General features: G+C 64.0%; 1 protein-coding gene across 9 annotated transcripts in view; it reads left to right on the top strand.

The window, feature by feature from the left end:
* Nucleotides 1–12076, top strand: part of PRDM16 (PR/SET domain 16) — a 293758-nt gene extending 281682 nt beyond the window's left edge. For 5 of the 9 annotated variants that reach the window (XM_039842412.1, XM_039842410.1, XM_039842407.1 and 2 more), the window contains 5 exons: nt 3574–3752; nt 3867–4041; nt 7922–8158; nt 9156–9330; nt 10513–12076. In XM_039842412.1, coding sequence (XP_039698346.1) covers nt 3574–3752; nt 3867–4041; nt 7922–8158; nt 9156–9330; nt 10513–10635 — 889 coding nt within the window. In that variant the 3' untranslated portion in view covers nt 10636–12076. The remainder of the gene's footprint in view (nt 1–3573; nt 3753–3866; nt 4042–7921; nt 8159–9155; nt 9331–10512) is intronic. The other 4 variants (XM_039842409.1, XM_039842408.1, XM_039842406.1 and 1 more) reach the window with 2 other exon arrangements.
* The last annotated feature ends 4530 nt before the right edge of the window (nt 12077–16606 follow it).

Here is a 16606-nt window from a genome sequence, read left to right as displayed (position 1 = left end):
AGGCCCCGCCAGAGGGCCCCGGCCTGGGAGGCTGATTGCAGCCACCCGCCCACCGCCCGCCGCGTGAGCTCGGCCGGGCCAGCGGCCACATGTGCCCCGGTGCACGCACCAGAGGCCCGCTGACGCCCCCCTCGCGGGCCAGGCTTTTCACAGGCCGCCCGGAGTGGCAGGTAATCGAACCAGACGGCACTGGGACAAGCTCTCTTTAGGGTACTCACCCCAGGTCGGCTAACATCACCCAGAAAGTGTTTCAAAGCCCGGATGTGGGTGAAAATGACCTTTTAGTGTGGCTGATGCGTTTCCTGGAGAGAAGGTCAGACCCCCTGCCTGGCCTGACCCGTGTCCTCGGCGATGGCCGCTCTGGCAGAGATCTCTGAGTGAAGCTGGAGGACGGGGCAGGGCTGTGACTCCCCCTAAAGCTCCGGAGGGGGCGGGGCGGGTGGAGACCGGGCTGGAGAAGGGTAAAAATTGGATGAGAAATGTGGGGGGCGGCTCTCTCCGTCCAGCCTGGCCACGGGGCTTGGGGGGCCCTCCAGGGTGTCACCCAGCAGGGCCTGGAGTCACGGCCCGGATGCAAGCTTCGCAGGCTGGCCTGCGGGCTGCTCGGGGCACCGGGATTCCCGCCTGAGGACGCTCGCCCTCTGTTCCCAGTCGGTCCCCTCCCTACCTCCCATCCTGCATCTGCATTAGCGACAGCCGGAGCCAGGCTCCATGACCGGCTCCCTCGGGGCCTACAGGCAGCCCTGCCCCGGCCCCTTTGTGGGTTTTGTTTCGGGGGCTGGGTTTCCGTCCTTCCCTCCCCCACCTTTACAATTCCCCAGAGCGTTTCTCCCAGAGATGGCTGCTGGGGCCCCGCTGGGCCCCAGGGAGCTTCTGTTCCCCTGCCTTGTGCTGTGCCTACCATGGCATTCCTGGGGTGGCAGCAGACACAGGCAGTCACAATGGGGCCCCCCCAGGCCCTCAGCCGCACCGCCCGCCGTGGCCGCCCCGCCTGTGTCCCCGCCTGTCAGAGCCCAGCGGTGCCGTCTCACACAGAGCCGCGCAAGTTTCACCCGCCCCTGTCAGCTTCTTTTACAACTCAGTTCCCAGGCTCCTGCAGAACTCCGGGCTCACTGCTCCCCTAAATTTCAAACGAACTGCGCAGTCTGGGCCACCAGGGAGGGCCACATCCAGGACCCAGCTGAAGGCACGGCCTCCAGCCCTCCCGGGCCCCACGCGGTGGGGGTCAGCATCTCACAGAGCCCTGCCCAGCCCGCCTCTCACGCAGGGTCCCGTCCTGGCCGCTCAGGGCTCAGCCGCTGTGGGGGCTCGCGAAGGGCCCCACCGTCCAAAGACACGAGAAGAGGGGGCTGGGCAGCGAGCACAGCTCGGCCCGGGGGGCCCGCGGGCAGGCAGGGCGCAGGGGGCCAGCGTGGCCTTGCCCTTGGCCCTTCCTGAGTGACCGCCCGAAGAGCAGGCTGTAGTGTGGGAGCCTGGCCCACCGGGGGTGTGTCTGGGGGGAGGGCCTGGGGTGTAAAGGCCTCTTTCCCAGACCGCTGTGGCGGGGGGCGGGGGCCCGGGGCAGTGGGTCCCCGAGCATCGCCGCCCACCCGGGCCTGACTCCCCCACCGAGCAGGCAGAGAAAGACGACACAGTGGCGCCTCCCCTGTGGGCTTCCCATGGCGGGTCCAAGTCAGGGCCACTAAAGGTCACGACGCTGCCGGAAGACAGGCCGTGACCAAAGCCTGGTGTCCCCGGGGCGCGGAGGTGGCTCAGCCAGCTCAGGAGGAGCAGCGTCGCACAGGCCAGGGGCTGAGGGTCGTTCAGAAGCCCAGCACAGGCCACCGGGGCTCCCGCCCACTGCTGTGGGGGAGGGCTGGGCAGGTTTTGGAAGCTTCTGGAACTGAGCGAATGAAGCCCCGGAATCATGCCATGGAGCCTTGGGGGTCCTTTCTGACCAGCCCCCGGCCGTCGTGTGTGTCATCAACTCTCGGAGTTTTGTCCCGAAGGCCAAGGGGCAGAGACTCGGAGTCTGAGCTTCCCAGGACAGGGCTGCACAGAGCTGCCGCCTCTCATGGGGCAGGCTCATCTCCGGGGCCGGGCGGGGCGGCTAAGGGTCCCTGCGGTCGAGACCCGGGCAGTGTTGTGGTCCATCAGACTCCCTGCGCAGGGCCAGGGTCTGGGTGTCAAACGTCAGGCACAAGTGCCTCGCGTGCTGGGCAGCAGTGTCATGGAGGTCACTTTTCCACAGCCCCTGCTGGCCTGACCCCAGTGTCCTCAGGCCGTCTGCATCCACGTGACCACTATGCTGCATAGGAGTGCGGCCACCAGCCCTAGTCGGGGTGGGGTGGGCCCTCCTGTGGGAGTGCCAGGCTGCCACACTTAGGACAGGTCCCAGCGCCGGCCAGCCACGTCCTGCTGGATGAGCGTGACTCTCCGGCGTGAGCCCCACTGAGACTGGCCGGGCGGACTGTCTCCCGAGACCCGGCCAGCCAGGGTTCTGCTCACCGCATGCAGAAGCTGGAAAAACGCCAGCGTGGACCCCACCTGCCGAGGGCTCATGCGCCTGAGGCCCCGGTGGGGTGTCTGTGGAGTGCCGAGGGCCGGGGCACGGGTGCGTGCATGGATGCGCGTGCACCACAGGTGTGCACACGCTAACACGCTAACACACGTGCGCACACACTGGTCCCGTCCTGACAGCCCCCTCCCGGCCCCCACTCGCTCTCTGCTTCTGGCTGGGTTATCTCGCTTCTCGGCGTTATGTGTCAGTAGGCCCTGGCTCTTCGTCCCCCCTCTGTAAACGGGGAGAATGACCCTTCCCCGCACCTAGGGGGACCCCGGTCACATTCCAGGCGTCTCAGAGTGTTCATCGTGGCCGTTTGCCGGCCATAAAGCTCGTCGTTCAGATGAAGTCAGATGTCAGAATATCCTGGCAGATGGGGATGACCATAGAGGGTCACACGCAGGTAGCTGCCCTCCACCTCCATGGGACAGTGCGGTCACCTGCGGTCCATGTAGACGAGGCAGGGCTGGGGATGCCCCCACCTTCAGGAGTGCTAAGGACACTAAACAGCCTCTTGGGGCGGGGGGCCCACGACGCAACTTAATGGAGTGGAAAGCCGAGATGGGACCTGAAAAGAACCCACTAAGACCCGGCTCTCCTGGGTCCGCGCCAGGCCGGGTTCTCTGCGGGAGAGGCGGGGGCGGCTTCTCCCGCGGTGCGATGCTGCCCCCTTGTGGCTGCCGGGGGCACAACGCCCTCCACGCGGGCCTGCCGGGCAGGGGCGTCCAGCTGGGGGACTGGACCACAGAGGGGGGTTGCCGGCGCTGCACACCAGGGGCTTGCACTCCCCCCTCCCCTGTCCCCTCTGCCACCTCAGGGCACATCCCAACGTGACCCTCCTCCCAGGGGTTGGAGGGGAGCATCCCTGCTTCTCTAAGCCGAGCTGCTTCGAGCACAGCCTCGCCGTGACCCGGCGGCCTCCGGACGCCGCCCGGACACAGGCCCCGCGAGGCCTGGGGCGGGGCTGCACTGGGACTGGGGGAGGTGCCGGGGGCGGGGCCGGGCGCTCCTCTGAGGCGCGTGCCTTCCAGGTGCAAGTACTGCGACCGCTCCTTCAGCATCTCCTCCAACCTCCAGCGGCACGTCCGCAACATCCACAACAAGGAGAAGCCCTTCAAGTGCCACCTGTGCAACCGGTGCTTCGGGCAGCAGACCAACCTGGACAGGCACCTCAAGAAGCACGAGCACGAGCACGCGCCAGGTGGGCCCCGTGCGTGAGGGCTGGGGTCAGGAGCGGGGGAGGGAGGATGTAAGGGGGGGGGGCGTGGGAGAGACATGTGGAGGGTCGGCTGAGGTGCGCCCTCTGCTGCTTGCGTCCCTACAGTGAGCCAGCACTCTGGAGTCCTCACCAACCACCTGGGGACCAGCGCCTCCTCCCCCACCTCGGAGTCGGACACCCACGCACTTTTGGACGAGAAGGAAGACTCCTATTTCTCTGAAATCAGAAACTTTATCGCAAATAGTGAGATGAACCAAGTGTCGGCGCGAACAGACAAACGGTGAGAAGCTCGTCCTAGCGCCTGAGCGGGGAGGGGCCCCACGCCAGCACCAGCCCCCCTGGGACCCCCTCTGGATGGGGGCTGGGAGCTCAGGCAGAGGGTGAGGCCCACAGGCTCTGCCACGGGGGAACGGGGGGACTTCAGCAGGGAGCCCCCATTCCTGCCTCAGCTTCTTCATCTGGAGAGGGTGCCAATGCAACCTGGCACCTAGAGCAGCACCCAGCACACGGCCCGACTGGCAGCTGGTATGGCTTGGCCTCGACATTCACAGACGTGCAGCTGGGGGCTGGCCTGGTGAGGGCTCCTCGCCAGCACCTCCCAGCCTCTGGGGCTGAGAGCACTTCAGTTTAACCCTGGGCACTAAGGGTCTCCAAGCGAGAGGCTTCCCCTCCAAACACACACACACACACGCATGCACACATGCATGCACACACACGCTCATATGCACATGCACACACACACACGTGCACATGCTCGCACACATGTGCGCACATGCACATGTACAGCCATACGCCAGGCACACACATACACCATGCGCGACATGCATGCACACACACGCCATGCACAGGGCACACGCAAGGCGCGACATTACACATGCACACATGCACACATGCATGTAGTGAAATATCAACGCCGCCAAGACAATAATAATACACATGTATACATATACACGCCGCAGGTATCATCATCATCAATAATCATGCCATTACGCATGCACACACACGCCATATGCATATAGTGGCACGCAGCACGACATGCATCAATAATAACATGCACACATGGCGCATACACGACATGCACATACGCTCGTGCACACACGCACACCATGCGCACATGCATGCATACACGCTCATATGCACAGGCACACATGCATGCACACACGCTCATGCACACACGCACATGCATGCATGCACGCACATATGTGCATGCACACACTTGCATACGTGCATGCATGCACACACGTGCACATGCCCACATGCACACACACATGCGCGCGCACACACGCACAGCAGCAGCAGGAAATGGCAGAACGTGGACTCGGGAACGAGGAGCGCGTTCTGCACTCGATCACAGGGTTTGGCTTGCAGCCCTTACTCTGCCCCCCGCCCTCGAGTGACTGACTCATCAGACCCAAGGTTCTCCTTGGGTGAAATCTGCTGCCGGACAAGCTGTCAAAGAACCAGAGACGCTCCGAGGGGCCTCAGGCATGCAAACCCCTAGCTCTGCAGAGAGGAAACTGAGGCCTAGAGAAGGGGGTGCCTCGCTCTGGCCGCACAGCCAGGCCCAGAGGTCCAGCCCTAACGCTGGCGCAGGTGGGCTGCGCTCTGCAGCCCCCAGGGTCCAGGGCCCTCCTGTCCACCTCCAGCGAGGCAGGACGGTCCCCCGGGAGTCTGCCCTCTAGGGCCGGCTGTGTCCTGCTTGTTGTTAGCTCACCCAGGGTGCAGGGCGAGGCACCGGGAAGACAGCAGCTACAGCCCTGCCTAAGAGCCGTCCGCGGTTCAGACGGCCTGACCGCCACCTTCAGAGAAAGTCACAGACGCCTTGTCCCTGTGGCAGCCCCGCCCCGGGCAACAAGGCGCGTCCTGGCTGTGAAGATGGGCCCTCACCCAGGGCAAAGCCAGCCGAAGAACCGACAAGGACGCCTCAAGGGCGTCCCCTCGAGCTGGGGCTGCCCACGGGGTAGGCCCAGGAGCACCGGAAAGGCCTCTGGGCCCCCAGCTCAGCGGCAGGCCGGACCCTCGCCCCGAGGAAGACACTGCACGTGATGCGCCGGACAGAGGGGCAGCACTGTCCTGTCCCTTCATCTCCGCCACGATCTTCAATCTGGGCTTCCCGTGGCCCCCGGGGGAAGGCGAGGCCCAGACACAGGACACGGCCCCAAGTCCCGCAGGAAGCCGGGCAGAGCCAGCCACCAACCCAGGCCTGCGGACAGCCTGTCCTGCTGAAGCCTCGCCCAGGAGCAGGCACCCCACGCCACTGCGAAAGTGGGAGCCGTGGTCCCCCTGACACGTGTCAGCTCGTCTGCGTGAAGTGGCAGGTCCCCGGCTGTCCCATCCAGGCCCCAGTATCGTGGTCCGGTTCTCATTTGGAGCCCGTTCCCTTCCCCCAACTTCAGGGAGTACTTGGGGCCCCCCAGGCTCCCTGGCCTCATCGCCCCTTAAATCCGTGGGCTGAATTGTGTCCCTCAAATTTACATGTTGGAGTCCTGGCCCCCAGGACCTCTCAATGCGATATCGTTTGGGAAGACGAGGTCACACTGGAGCCGGTGGCCCTGACCCCATACGACTGCGGAAGTTTGGACACAGATGCCACACGGGGAGGGCGCCACGTGAGGACGAAGCAGGGACGGGTGACGCGTCCACAAGCCCAGGAACAGCGGGGAGGCCTGGGCGGATTGTCCCGCACGGCCTTGGAGGGACGTCTGGACCCCCGACCCCCGACCCCCGGCCCCAGAGCTGGGGGAGAAGCTTCTTGTGGCTGAAGCCCCAGTCGTGGGCCATGTGACTTCGCCCCCAGGACCCTCAGCAGCCTGGCAGGCTGCACGGAAGCCTGGCGGTTCGTCCCGGGGTCCCCTCTGTGTACAGCCCACACCTGCCAGACCCCGCTGAGCGCTCGTCCCTCACACAGGCCTCTCACCAATGTGGCCGGCGGCAGGTGGGGACGGAGGCAGAGCACGGCCCTGTCTTCAGCGTGGGGACCTCTGTGCAGAGCCGCACGGTGCTCTATGCGGGACACATGGCTGCACGCGGCACAGTCCGCGTGCCCCGCCCTGGGCCCCTGCTCTGCTCCCCAGTCGCCAGCGTGGGGTGGGCTCACGTCACCGAGAGGCACGGGCTCCGAGGCGCCAAGGCCCCACCAAGGTCCCCCCACTGAGAGCCGGGGGTGGAGACCGGTCCCAGCCCACCGTGCCTGGCTCCAGAGCGCTCACTGCTGGTGGTGACGGGCGTGCACCCAGTGCCCGGCACGGGACACCAGGGACGAGGGAAACGGTCCGGTGCGGCCCACCCGAAGGCAGCTCGGTGTCAGCTCTGGTCCCTTTCTCACGGAAAGACAGGAAGCAAAGGTGGGCGGGGTCGCCAGGCCCTCCGCACGGTCCGGTCTGCACGGTCCGCGTCTGGGCCGGCAATGACAGGAGGGGACGCCAGCCCCTGCCCAGCGCCGAGGGCAGGACGGGGTCTCCCCGGCAGCGGGTTGGCTGCCATGAGCCGTGAGGGGCCCAGGAGCCCCAGGCCTGCAGGCACGGAGACCAGGTCCAGACATGTGCCTCGCCTACGTGTTGGACACCTGCCCAGGTGGCCCTTAGGCTCAGCCCACTTGTCCTGGACTCGCCCATGCCCAGCATGCTTCCTCCCATAGTGACAGGGACCCAGAGTGGGAAAGTCTGGCTGGGCCAAACTGACTCCAGGGGCCTCGTCCTGGCCCAGCACCCCGTCTGTGGAACCGGTCCAGACCCTCCATCAGCAGAGGGCATCACACGTCCTGTGCCCTTGACGCTGGCAGGAGGAGGGGTATCCATTGGGGCTGGGTCGGCTTCCCCCACAGAGCCCCCTGAGGGCATCCCTGGGCAGTGCCCGGCCCGGCACCAGGCTGGCCGCGGCCCCTCCTCAGCATGCACCCTTGCCCAGAGCCCCACACTCCTAGTGTCCACTCTGGCATAGCAGGCGCCTCGGACGTGGCCCCCACCGTCACCTGCCACCCACTCAGTGGGCAGACTTTCCCGCACAGAGACGCAGCCAGGGCCACGGCTCTACGGTGTCCGTGAGCACAAGCCAGGCCGTCTTCAGAGGGAGTGGGAGGCGGGGGAGGCCATGGGGGAAGAGCCGGCCAGAGTCACTGGCCTTCGGGGGCGGGTGGCCAACTCGCTCCCCTGCCATTTCAGGCCGGAAGCCCAGGACCTGGACGGCACCCCGCAGGGTCCAGGCCTGGCCGGCGGGAAGCCGGAGGACGCGGAGGAGGAGGAGGAGGATCTGGAGGAGGACGAGGACAGCCTGGCGGGGAAGTCCCAGGACGACGTGGACGCTGTGTCCCCCACGCCCGAGCCCCGGGGCACCTACGAGGACGAGGAGGATGAGGAGCCACCCGCCTCCCTGGCCGTGGGCTTTGACCACACCCGGAGGTGGGTGCCGGTCCAGTGGGCCAGCGTGGGGGGGACCCGAGCATCACGCAGTGACTCACCCTCACACCAGCAGAGAACCCGCCATCCTGGCTGGGTCACCATCCTCCCGCAGGTGGTCCTACCACAGGGCAAGGCCGGGCCTGGTGCAGGGGCCAGGGTGCAGCGCGCTCACCCCACCCCCACACACGTGCACGCACCACGCACATGCACGCAACACATGCACATATCACGCACACGTGCACACAGCACACGTGTGCGCACCACACGCACGTGCACACACACGTGCACACATGCACGTGCTATGCACACACATGCACACAACACAACGCACATGCACACAACACACGTAGCACCACACGCACACAAGCACACAACACACATGCACGCGACACGCACATATGTGTACATGCACACACACACACACACTTACTGAGACCCGAGACAGGGTCTGGGGCAAGGCACAGAGGGGGCTGGTCCCGGCCCCAAGCCGCACACTGCCTGTCAGCTCAGGGAGTGCCGTCCAGCCCCGTGGGCGCTGCGGTGCCCGCTGCTCACCGCACTCAGGGACGCTGCCCTGGCCGGAGCCACCCCCCGCGTCCTGCCTGCTTGCTCCTTTCAGCATCGGGCATGCCGCCAGCTTTCCAAGAGCTTCCTGCCCCCAGGTCCTGGGACCCAGCAACCCAGGCCCCTCCACAGCCGCCCAGAGTCTCAGGAACCGAGGCATCCCTGTTTGTCCTCATCCCCAGAGACCTGGGTGCCCCGCCTGCTGCTTGCAACACACGTGCACGTACTCACCCTCTCTGTGGCTCTCCGTCTCCTGCATCCGTGTGGCTTCTGTCCAGGTGTCCATGTGTCCGTGTGTCCGTCTCCTTGTGCATGTGGCTCGCAGAGACACCGTGGCGTGCATGCAGGCACAGAGCTGGCCGTGGGGCATCAGAGAGGTGGCCGGAGGCCAGACCGGCTAACAGCAGGCCCCTCTCCCCGGTCATTGGTGCAGGTGTATTGAGGAGCGGCCAGACGGTCTGTTAGCTTTGGAGCCAATGCCGACTTTTGGGAAGGGGCTGGACCTCCGCAGAGCAGCCGAGGAAGCATTTGAAGCTAAAGACGTGCTTAGTACCGCCCTAGACTCTGAGGCTTTAAAACAGACCTTGTACAGGCAGGCTAAGAACCAGGTAGGTGCCCCCAGAGCCCGCCCCCCCTCCTCCCCCAGGCTGGTCGGCAGGCACGGCTGTGTCTCCCCCACCAGGGACGGCCTTGCCTCTCGTGTGGCCCAGGACCCATCGACCCTCCCGTGCCCGTTGCATCGGCTAGAGAGATGCTCGAATGACCACCGCGTCCCTGCAAGCAGGCGCTGGGCAGTGGGCGGTTGAGAGCAGATGCAAGCGAGACACGGGGTTGCTGTCTTGTGACCCGAGCGAGGCGTGGCAAGCAGGTTTCCAGCCGGTGAGGCCGCCATGGCCTCCCCCTGGGACCCTGCGAGGGTGACTCGTAGCCCAGGCTTCCTCCCCGGCAGCTGCCGTCAGGTGGACACCGACTCCATGCTGGGGTGTGATGGGGTCAGCGAGGCCCCAGGTGCCTCTCATCTGGTCTGTTCTTTAGAGGAGGTGGCCGTGGGCCCCGACCTCCTGGTCCTCGCCGGCCTGGAGAGTGTGGGGTCAGGTCAGCTCTCCGCGGCCCATCCCGAGCCTCGGCAAAAGCCGTCTGAGTGTCTGTCTTTGTCATGCTACTAATTCTGTCCAGAGCGTTAACTCAGGCGGGGTGACGGCAGGGCTTTCCCCCCGGCCCCCCGGCCCCCAGGTCCCGTCCCCAGTTCTCTGTGGCTTGTGGCAGAAGGACGCCCTGGGGACAGTCTGAGCCACACTCTGCCCAGGAAGCACATCTGTGCTCGGCTCCGAAACACTGCACGTCCGCGTCCCTGAAGGAGCTCTGCGCGGTCACCACAGTGGCCCCCACAGGCGCCCGCAGACGGGGACCGCGTCTTGTGGGCGGGGTCTTAGCGACCACCACCAGCAGCTCCATGCGCACGCTTACCCTGAGTGCTTACTGGCCACCAGGCACAGAGAAGGGGGGTGACTGTAGGGGGACACCCCTAGGAAGCCAAGGGAGCCCCTGTGTGGGCCACGTGTCCTGGCCGCCCGCTCACGCCCCATCTTCCTCTCCCAGGCGGGGAGGGCGGGGGGCCGCCTCTCTGGTCCAGCCCCCCACACCTTTGCCCTCCCCTCCTGTGTGGATCTGAGCCCGGCCGGAGGGCAGCGGGGGGCCGGAAAGGGGCGAGGACAGAGCTGGCCTGGGATCGGCAGGACCCCACGCACCCCGCTCACCTGCCCGTCCCATGTGCCGTGTCTCCCCGCCAGGCGTATGCAGTGATGCTGGCCCTCTCGGAGGACGCCCCCTCCCAGAGTCCCCTGGATGCTTGGCTGAACGTCACGGGAGCCACACCTGAGTCCGGAGCCTTTGACCCCGTCAACCACCTCTGACCGGCCCAGCAGGGGCCTGGGGTCGGCGTCCACGCGAGGCGGCCTTGGGCCCCCACGTCCCGACAGAAACCCCAAGCTGTGGAAGACGGAGGCACGGGCCTGGAGGAGCGGGCGCGGCCCGGGGCCAGGGGACCCCCCGGCCACCCGCGTCTGACCACAGCATCTGTCCCCCCACCACGGTTCAACTTTTCCCATGGAAACTCAGAAGCCGGACTTCCCCGAAGCCGTCCTGGGGGTCGCCGGAGACCCGTCCGGAGAGCCGCGCTGCAGGGTGGGGCTCGTGGGAGCCGCTGCGCCTCGTGGAGCCGGCGGCGGGCGAGGACGGAGCCTGATCCCAGCCTGAAGCCGCGGACCCCTTCTGGGCACAGAAAGGAGCGGGCAGACGTGGGCGCCCTCAAGAGGGGACTGCCCAAACGATTTTTATAACGAAGACTACGAGAGAAACTCTTTTGGTAACCTTATCGAAGACAGAGTCTATTTAAGCACGTGGTTTTAAAAATAGACAGTATTTTTTAAAAAGAAAGTTGAAAAACGACTTGCAAATTGTTTTTTAAAAGTAATTTTGCATCGCGTTGAAATCTCGGCCTGTGTGCGCACCCAAGCCTGCCTGCAGTGCACTGGGCGAGTTCTTTATACTGTAGATGATGGAGAGATTTTCTACCCCGACCGCGTTTGTAAAGCCCAGGTGATTCTGGGGGCCCCCGACACGGGGCCGAGGGCGCGGGGCCCACTCCCGCGGGGAGCCGTCTCAGACAGCACGAGGCGTCCTCACGCATGGCGTCCTGGGCTGGCCTAAGGCTGGCACCAGGAGCTGGGCCTGTCATTGTGTGACGGGGGCTTCATGCCTGTGGCCCCCAAGTGGCCCCTCCCAAGACCCCCCAGTTATGTGGGGAAGGTGGGAGTGGTGGCCCCGGGCTCCAGGGCAGAGGTGGGCCGGGCACTCGCGAGCCTCCCCCGGGTCTGTGCTCGGCCACCTCTGTGCGGCACCCCCTTGTCTTCTTCACGAGCAGAGCCCGCGGCCACCCCGGCGGACGGACGGACGCGGGGAAGGGAGCTCGTGCCCGAGCTCGCGGGTGCCTGAGCCCTAAGGTCCGGGACGAGCCGCCAGCCCCGCGCTCCGCCGGGGCCCTCGGCCGGTGGGCCGGCTCCTGAGCGGACTGGACCTGGGGGCCGGAGACCTGCCGCGAAGAGCAGAGACGGCACAGCCCCCGCCGGACCGCCCGCCTCTCCACGCCACGGGCTTTAAATTATTCCCCGAGGGGCCAACTTCAGACAATAAGCCTTTCCCGATGGAATTCACCTTAATCTGTATATAACTTGTAATTTTTTCTAATTCGTTTCTTTTCTTATTTTATTTCTTCCTTAACAGTATTTTTGGCATTAGACATTCTTATTGTGAAGAAATAATGTTAATATAAGTATCTAGTGAAGGACCAAACCCGTGGAATAAGGCTGTGTGTTGTGTGTTTGATAACCAGGCAGTGGGCCGATTTTTAATGTGCCAAATACCCCCGCGTTCCCCCACAAACCCCCAATTCCCCCGTGTCCCCCCACGAATCCTAAATACCCTGTGCCCCGATGAATCCCAAACACCCCGATCTCCCATGAACCCCAGATTCCCCCATGTCCCCTCACAAATCCCAAATACCCGTCCCCGATGAATCCCACACCCCGTGTCTCCCCCACGGATCCCACGCACCCCCCCCACCAACCCTGCTGTCTCTGCTGCCCGTATTCCAGACAATCATGTGTTTTGTTAAATTTGAGTTTCAATTGCATTTAAGGCAAGTGTTCTATTTATTTCTTTTATTATTTGGAAGAAAAAAGAGTAATAGTGTCCCAACAAGAGAGGAAAATCGCCACGTTGCCCTTAAAAAAGTGTAAATCCGAGCGGACGCGGGTCGGCCCCGTCTGCGTGAGTCGCGTCCCCGGTGCTGGCTCCACGCCGGCAGGACCTCTCTGAGCAGCTGCGTCCCCACGGCGCAGGCCACCGGCACCAGGGGGTCCGGCTTCGCCCCGGAGACCCGCGGCGGGGAGGCCCCCGAGGGCGCCACCAGCTCACGGACCCCCGTCAAAGCCCTCCTTCTCAAGTCCACGCGAGGTGGAGGGACTGAGACCCAGCCTGGCATGTGCTGAGGCCACTTACACACGTGTGCGGGCTGGAAAGTCACCCACCAGGGAGAGCTGGCCGTGGCCTCGTCCAGAAGGACTGGCCAGCACAGCCGCTGGCACCTCTGCACAAGCGCTGGCCAGCCCAGCCTCCTTGGTCTCGATGGGATCTCTCCGAAAAATCCCCCTAGATACAAACACCCCGTTTCTATAAACCCAAATTACATGATTTCTTCTGCTGAAGAAAGGCATCTGCTCTTCTGCGATGTGACTCCAATTAGGCCGTCTGACTGGTGGACACCTAAGCGTCTGCCCTCGGCCGTTGCAGGGCGGGTAAGGGCTGCGCTTGCTGTGTCCCCCCGGGTCTCCCTGCTGCTTGTCACGTCCTGTCACCTTCGGCCAGGCCCCCTGGGTGTTATTGCTTCTCCCTCTTCCTCCGCCCCCCACCCCAAGAGCCCCAATTGCACATTTCAAGGCCTATATTTTTGTCCCCCTGAAGACGATTAAAGCAAGCCCAGTTTCTCCTGAACATTCAGCTCCTCAGGCCCGAGCACCAGCAGGTTTGGAGGGGTCTGTCCTTGGACCCCCTGACAGAGAGCACTTATGTCCTGTGCTGGGCTCATCCGTGGACATCGCCTCCAAGCTTAGCGTGCCCCAGACCCCAGCAGGCCTTCCTCCCTGGTTCTCGGCCCCCAGGCTGCGGCACCTGCCCGGCTCACTCGGAGCCCGCGTCTCTGTTGCTGATGCCACCAAGTGCTAGCAGATGCCTGGGGGCTGGAGAGGCTGGGCCTGGGAGAGGAAGCCGAGACCCCAGCCTCCGAGAGCGAGCCTGACAGGGCGGCGGCCTCTGTGTCCGCGGGTGGCAACCCGGGGGTCCCCCTGTGCCGGGTTTGCCCCTAGGTCCAGCCTCAGCTGCTTCCCCCGTTTAGACGGTTGACACTCCCGCTGCCACTCAGGTGCCCTCCCACCCCCGCGGTCGTCGTCCCCCGGGGCCATCGGGCAGGACACACGGGCTGCGAGCCTTCGGCCAGCCAGGCCCTCCATGAGCGGGACGCAGAGGCCCCACCCCTGATTCGACCCCAGGGGTGCACACCCCTGCAGGCTGCCTGGCACCCTGGAGTGTGGATCTGCGGATGGGTGAGCCCGAGAGACCACCCAGCGCGTGGCCTCCCTGCACAAGGCCAAGGGCACAGCCGGCCGGCCGGCCCGATGCTGACTGGCCAGCAGCTCCGCAGCCCCGGAGCCTGGCCCCGGACACGCAGGGCCGAGGCCGGCTATGCCCTGGCTGCTTCCTCCGCGAGCGTTCGCTAAGCGCTTGGCGTGACGCGTGTCACGTGTGTCAGCCTCAAAGCCTCGAAGCACTGGATTGTGGCGCCCCTGCCCCCATCCCCACCCCTGCCCAAGGGACTGAAATCTACTGAGCTGTATTCACTGTGCTGTCCCGGGAGGGGAGAGGGGACAGCGCCCCTGGAGAGCGCACCCCTGCACTGCCGCCCCGGGGGACGGACGGGGAGCCGGGCACCTCGCCCCGTCCCGGCTGGGGACGTGAGGACACAGCTGCTCCTGGTCAGTGGAGGTCAGCCGGGTATCAAAAGCCATGACATTGTGTCTCTGTAGCAACGAGTGATACTGTGACTAGGACATTCTCGCGCTGTTCCGAGGACATCCCTCTGCTCCGTCCGCCCCGGGTCTCCTGATTTTTCCTTCCTGTCTCTGATTCGCGTTACCACTTTTGGAAAAAAAAAAAAAAAAGAACGAACATTAGATGGAGAGGCAGCTCGAGTTTCCGAACGTGCGATTCGCTTGCGAACCTTAAAGCGACTCCGAAGCTCCCGGCAGAGGATTCTGCATCGTCCCCGTCCTTCTCGAGAAGTTGGCGGCTGAGCCTCGCTGCCCGCATGTCACTTCAGGCCAGCGAGAGGCCCAGACGCGCCTCGCCGCGTGCTTTCGCCATTGTTAACTTACAGATTTGGTTTAGTTGGTGTTTCGTTTTGTTTCGTTTGTTTGTTTTCTTTTAGAACTGTATAGCGTCGAAAAGGAAATCCAATGTAAATGTCTGGTTTTCGTATAATGTTAAAAAAAAAAAACCCATTGCGAAGGAGGCCGACGTATGTCCCATGTCCCCTGATTGTAAATGGCTTCTGTCATCGGTGAACTGTGCATGGCTCGTGTTTAGCGGTCATTCCCGTGTCTGTTCGTGAAATCTTTATGGAAAGGAAAATTCCGTAGATGCACTTATTAAATATGTGAGTAGGGTTTCTGTCCTCAGGACTAAGTGTCCTGAGCTGCCAGCGCGAAGGAGACGCGGACCTTAATTAGAGTGGCAATCGCGGTGGGAGGGAGGACGTGGAGTGTGGGACCTCGGGAGAGCGATTCTGCAGATTTCATTTTGATGCTTGTGATAAAGACAAAAGTACTTGCGTAGAGGAATCTCTCTAAGGTGAAGCCTGGGCAGAGCTGATTCTGAGGTTAAGGCTGTAGAATAGGTCTGTATACCAAATGTAACCTTTCCGATGCTACAATGAATTTATACATGAGATTGACATGCAATAAATCTGTGTGCTTTTCTAAGGTCCGTGCTCAGAGCTTCCCTGCGGGAGGGCGGAGGCCTCTGGGCTGGGAGACGGGGTGCGGGAAGCAGGGCACAGCCAGCGACGGGGCTCGCCAGCCTCGACTGGGGATCCCGGGTGACGGGCTCTGATGCAGCGAAGCCACCCTCCCAACACCGCCCCACTGTGGGGAGGGCCCACCCGCCCCGGGCAGTCCTGCAGGAAGAGTGCTGGCCTCCAGACGTGCCCTCCTCCAGGTGCGTCCACCCCCAGGCACGGTGGCCTCCAGGTGTGACTCCTCAGGTGTACCCACCTTCAGGCATGGCGCCCTCATGTGTGGGGCAGGTGCATCTGCCTCCGATGTACCTGCCCCCAGAGCGGCCCCCGTGAACTCTTGCCCACCGCCTCTTGGTGACAAGTGTTCCCTCCTGGGAGTGGTGGAGAAGCCCGTCCTGTAAGGTTTGCCCCAAACCAGCCTCGTCCTTGGGGTGGCCCTCCCCACAGGCCCATCCTCCTCACGCTGTGCCCAGCCAGGGCCTGAGCCCGGCTAGACCGGGCTGAGCAAACGCCTAGGACCGCAGCGGGGAGCAGACCCAGCCTCCCTTGGGGCGCCCTTCCTCCCACATCCTGAGGCTTCCTTCTTGGGGCCCACTTCTCCACGGGGAACCTGGACTCCAGCCTGATTCCGCTCTGACCCGAGACCTTGAATGGTTCAACCACAGGGGACAAAGGCTGGGTCCTTATCAGAGACTCCAGCCTCAGGGAGCTCCCCAAACCCTCTCACCCACAAGCGTCTCCACTCTACTTGCCACTGACAGAGACTAGTGTCACCTAGGTGTCCCCTAGGCCTGCAGCCTCTTGTCCAGTCTCGCCTGCCACATACAAATAATACTGCCCCAACCAGGTCCCTGAACTCTTGGGCCCTTCTCTGCCACCTCCCACTAGCAGACCCCAGGCCTCTGCATCTGTGCCCCTGGCTCCTCAAACTTGGGGCATGTGCAGGGGCACGCCAGGCCTGGAGGGGACACATCTGGGGGGACTCACCTGGAGGGGACACACCTGGGAGGGACACACCGGGGAGGACTCCTGGAGGGGACATGCTGGGAGGGACACGCCTGGAGGGGATGTCACCAGAGGGGCCACCACCTTGGGGACTCACCTGAGGGGACATGCTCAACAATTGCTGTTGTTTAGGGGGCTCGGGAGGGGGTTCCATCCCGCACAAGCAGCTTCCCCGCAGGGTCATGTTGGTGGCTTTGCAGCTTCTCCCGGTGGATTCCGTAGGAGGATCTCGGCGCTCAGGTGGCTTTTGT

The sequence above is a fragment of the Pteropus medius genome, unplaced genomic scaffold, assembly GCF_902729225.1.
Source record: "Pteropus medius unplaced genomic scaffold, Ma_sr-lr_union100, whole genome shotgun sequence".
Lineage (NCBI taxonomy): Eukaryota > Metazoa > Chordata > Mammalia > Chiroptera > Pteropodidae > Pteropus > Pteropus medius.
Note: the sequence above shows the minus strand (reverse complement) of the source record. Positions and strands in the feature narration are given on the sequence as shown.